This window comes from Brassica oleracea, chromosome C2 (assembly GCF_000695525.1).
Source record: "Brassica oleracea var. oleracea cultivar TO1000 chromosome C2, BOL, whole genome shotgun sequence".
NCBI classification, from domain to species: domain Eukaryota; kingdom Viridiplantae; phylum Streptophyta; class Magnoliopsida; order Brassicales; family Brassicaceae; genus Brassica; species Brassica oleracea.
In genome coordinates, this window is record NC_027749.1 from 30,744,310 (window position 1) to 30,748,667 (window position 4,358).

Consider the following 4,358-nt stretch of genomic DNA (forward strand, 5'->3'; position numbering starts at 1 on the left):
ACCATCACCAGACCAGATGTGTGCTTTGCTGTGAATCAAGTGAGTCAACACATGGGAGCTCCTAAGGTGCATCATTGGAATATGGTGGAGAGGATCTTAAGGTATCTAAGAGAGGCGCTTGGCCAAGGAGTATGGATGGCATGTAACAAGAGTACTGAAGTTGTTGGATATTGTGATGCTGATTGGGCTGGAGATAGAGTTGATAGGAGATCAACTACAGGCTATTGCACATTTATTGGAGGGAATCTGGTCACATGGAAAAGCAAGAAGCAGAAAATTGTATCTTGTTCAAGTGCTGAAGCAGAATACAGATCGATGAGATCATTTTGATGCATTTCATTGAGATCATTTGATACATGTGATACAGATCGAGAATACAGTCCAAGCTTAGGATCAAGGGACTGCTGAAGGACTTGGGTATTGAGATCACCACGCCCATGACCATGCACTGTGACAACCAGGCAGCAATTCATATTGCATCCAACTCAGTCTTCCATGAAAGAACAAAGCATATAGAGGTGGACTGCCACAAGGTGAGACAAGCAGTTGAGCAGCAAGTGATACGTCCATGCTAGACTCATTGACCTCTCTTGTCACTGATCCTCTTGCCATGAAGTGTTCTACTCTTTTTCCTTTGCTTGGTTTTTATCCCAAGTAGTTTTTCCAAGTAAAGTTTTTAACGAGGGAATGCTTCATGGTATCCAAGCTTGACCAAGTCCCTATGGTCAAGCTTGAGGGGGAGTGTTGACACGAAGAGAATAAAGAGCAAGAGTAAAAGACATGAGGGTTGACATGAAGCAATAAAAAGCAAGAGTAAAGACATGAAGAACCTGATTGATCATGGACAGGAGATCATAGACATGAAATCATGGACAGGAGATCTTGGACAGGAAATCATGGACAGAAAATCATGGACATGAAATCATGGACAGAAAATTATGGACAGGAAAACTGAAGCAAGGAAAGGTGTGAGACTGATTTAAATATCTTGCCTGAAGTCTTGGACGAATTTAAACAAGTGGAGGCAACTGGATAGAGCTGTTGGAGTGTGGAAACAAGCCAAAGTCACATGATATGCTAAGGAAGGAAGAGAGAAGGGAGTTGTCACTATTTGAAAGTGACTTCCCCAGATCTTGTCTTCATTAGTTTATTCATCTCCATTTGTTTATTCATTCTCATTGTCTTATTCTCTTTGCTAGATCTATATATGTAACTATTGTATACACTAAATTTATCTAAGGAAAAAGTTTCCTCAAATATTCTTGTCTCTCTCTCTCTTGGATTCCCTCACATATCTCTCTTAGTTCTTCACCAAAATCTTTCAAACAATTCTCATAAACTCTCATTAATTCTCATAAACTTATACCTTTCTCAGACAAAGGATAGCCAAAGCCTCCGACAATTTGAAGAAACAAAGGAAGGACATCCTAGAGATGGAGATGACCGAAGTCATGTTCCAATGTTTGATCGGAACCATAGGGATGTTTAATCTGAATATTGTGGATCTTAATGATTTCGGTTATTTTATTGATCAATATCTTAAAGATGTTAACCGCAGGATCGAGATACTATGTAATTCTCGTATGGAGCTCTGTGAATCCTCCAACAATGTTGCGGCAGAATCGAGTGGAACGTTGGCTGTTGTGGAGGCTACAACCGCTCCAGCCGCTAAGATTCAGCAGCAACAACAGTTTCACCAACATGTTGGACTCTATGAGCAGCCTCTGAATCTGAATCTGAATCATAGTCATGAACAGCAACAACAACAATGGTTTATGCACATGATGAACCATCCCCAGAAAATGAGTCATGCTGCTGAGCAAATGGGCTTTCCGTTCATGAATGATAACCACCACCAACAGCAGCAGCAGCGACAGATTCCCGGCGTTTTCTCCACCACTCCGACAACCATTATTTCAAGCAGTATCAATCCCGCTACTAGTTCAAACCCTACCAATAATACATGGTTCTGCTAGGGTTTCGAGAGTGGACGTTCACATTACGTTTTAGACAAAACCATGCATGATTTTGTTGACATGAAGCAGAATTAAGCTGCTGGACTTGAGAAGACAAGCTGCTAGACTTGAGAAGACAAGCTGCTAGACTTGAGAAGACAAGAGGCACTAGACTTGAGAAGACAAGAGGCAAAAGTGATGTTGACTCAGATCCCTCTCTCTCCTATCTACTTACTCTTTTCTCTAGTCCACTTGTCTGACTTGTTTATGCATTGTTAGTCTATTTAAAGACATGTACTGAATATTAAGTGAGATAAGGGAATAGAGTTTCTCCCAGATCTACTTTCTCTCTCTCTTTGTTCTTCAATGTTCTTCATCTAAATCTCTTTATACTCACATTCTTTCATGGTATCAGAGCAAGTAAGCTCCTGAGATTCATTCTTCTCTACCTCTATATCTCTACTCTATTCTCTTTACTTCCGCAAATCTTTGATTTCCCCTGTCTATTTTTTGGTAAAGTTCATCCTGTTCTTGAGTTGTTCTTCATTTCCAGACCTAAAACTTACCAAAAATGGAAAACTCCTACACTGATGTCTTTAAATCCGTGTCTATTCCGGTTACCCTCAAGGAAACCAACTACTTACTGTGGTCTAGGCTTGTCAAAACCGCTCTTGGAGGCAGAGGTCTTTGGGAGTAGGTTGTTGACAACAAAGACACCAAGAAGACCATCCTGAGAGAGGATGGTAAAGAAGTTGTTGCTGTAGCTGAAGGAGGTAGGAAGAGAAGTCAGAAGGATCTCATATGGTCCTTTCCATCATTCAGAATAGTCTTGAAACCTCTATCTTGGAAGCTTACTCCTACTGTGAAACTTCCAAGGAGCTGTGGGATACTCTCCAGAAGGTATATGGCAATATATCTAACATCAGCAGGGTGTTTGAAGTCAAGAGGGCTATCAACACTCTCAGTCAAGAGGACACTGAATTTTCCAAGCATTTTGGGAAGTTCAGATCGTTGTGTGCCGAGTTAGAGATGTTAAGACCGGCCAGTCTTGATCTGGATGTACTTAATGAGAGGAAGGAGCAAGACAAGGTCTTTGCTTTGCTGTTCACTCTCAACCCGGGTTATAGTGATCTAATCAAACACATTCTAAGAAGTGAGAAGCTTCCATCACTTGAGGAGCTTTGTGCTCAGATTCAAAAGGAGCAAGGCTCAGTGGGACTCTTTGGTGGCAAAGGAGACCTCATTATAGCTAACAAGGCTGAAGGAAATGAGCACAAACATGAGGGCATAGCTAACAAGGGGTATTACAAGCCATAAGACAAGAAAGTGTGGGTATGTGACCATTGCAAGAAAAAAGGTCACGTCAAAGACAAATGTTGGATCCTTCACCCACATCTCAAGCCTCAGAAGTTCAGGACACCTTACTCTGATGCAAGGGGAAAATTTTTAGTAAAATGGGCGAGCCATCTATTCCTCGTCCCATGAACTCGGTTGCGGCTGGAGAAGGGAAGACCTTGGGATTCAGTGGTTGTTCTATCATGAGGTCTACCCAAGATGAGACAATCAAGAGGTCTGAACTTGATGCTCTCATCAAAGCCCTCAAGGAGAACTCTGGTAACACACTTGGTGTATCTTTGAATGGCTCTTATAAACTGCCCAATGCTCTTGTTACAATCTTGAATGCATCTGATAGCTTTAAGCCACTAGTTATAGATTCTGGAGCTTCTCACCACATGATTAGTGATGCTAGGTTAATCAGTAATGTTAAGCCTGCCCTAGGTAATGTTATGATTGAAAATGGCGACAGCATACCAATAAAATATGTAGGAAACTTGAAATTATTTGAGAAAGATACTAAAGCATTTTATATGCCATCTTTTGCATCTAATCTATTATCTGTCAAGAAGGTTGTCACTGATCTTAACTGCAAGGTTATTTTTAGTCCTACTCATGTTGTGTTTCAGGATATTGAGACTCTTAAGATGATCGGAAAGGGTGTTACTAAAGAGGACTTGTACCTGCTTGAAGACACCAAGACTAAATCATGTTTACCTTATGCTTTTAGTTCAATCCTTGTCTTAGAAAATGATGTATTGTGGCATGCTAGGTTAGGCCATCCCCATTCTAGAGCACTGAACCTGCTATTTCCTAATGTTTATTTCAAAAATGATGGATGTGAAGCATGTATTCTTGGCAAACATTGCAAGACTGTGTTTCCCAAGTCATCTACTATCTATGAAAAATGCTTTGATCTAATACACTCTGATGTCTGGACTGCACCATGCACTTCTAGGGAAAATCATAGATATTTTGTCACCTTCATAGACCAGAAATCTAAATATACATGGCTGACTACGATACCATCTAAAGATAGAGTCCTAGATGCATTTATAAACTTCCAGA

General features: G+C 40.7%; 1 protein-coding gene across 1 annotated transcript in view; it reads left to right on the plus strand.

The window, feature by feature from the left end:
* The window catches only part of LOC106326435 (agamous-like MADS-box protein AGL80), a 6,315-nt gene extending 4,568 nt beyond the window's left edge, over positions 1 to 1,747 (plus strand). The window contains exons 2-4 of the mRNA XM_013764416.1: positions 669 to 672; positions 1,376 to 1,486; positions 1,720 to 1,747. Coding sequence (XP_013619870.1) covers positions 669 to 672; positions 1,376 to 1,486; positions 1,720 to 1,747 — 143 coding nt within the window. The remainder of the gene's footprint in view (positions 1 to 668; positions 673 to 1,375; positions 1,487 to 1,719) is intronic.
* Positions 1,748 to 4,358: the final 2,611 nt, after the last annotated feature.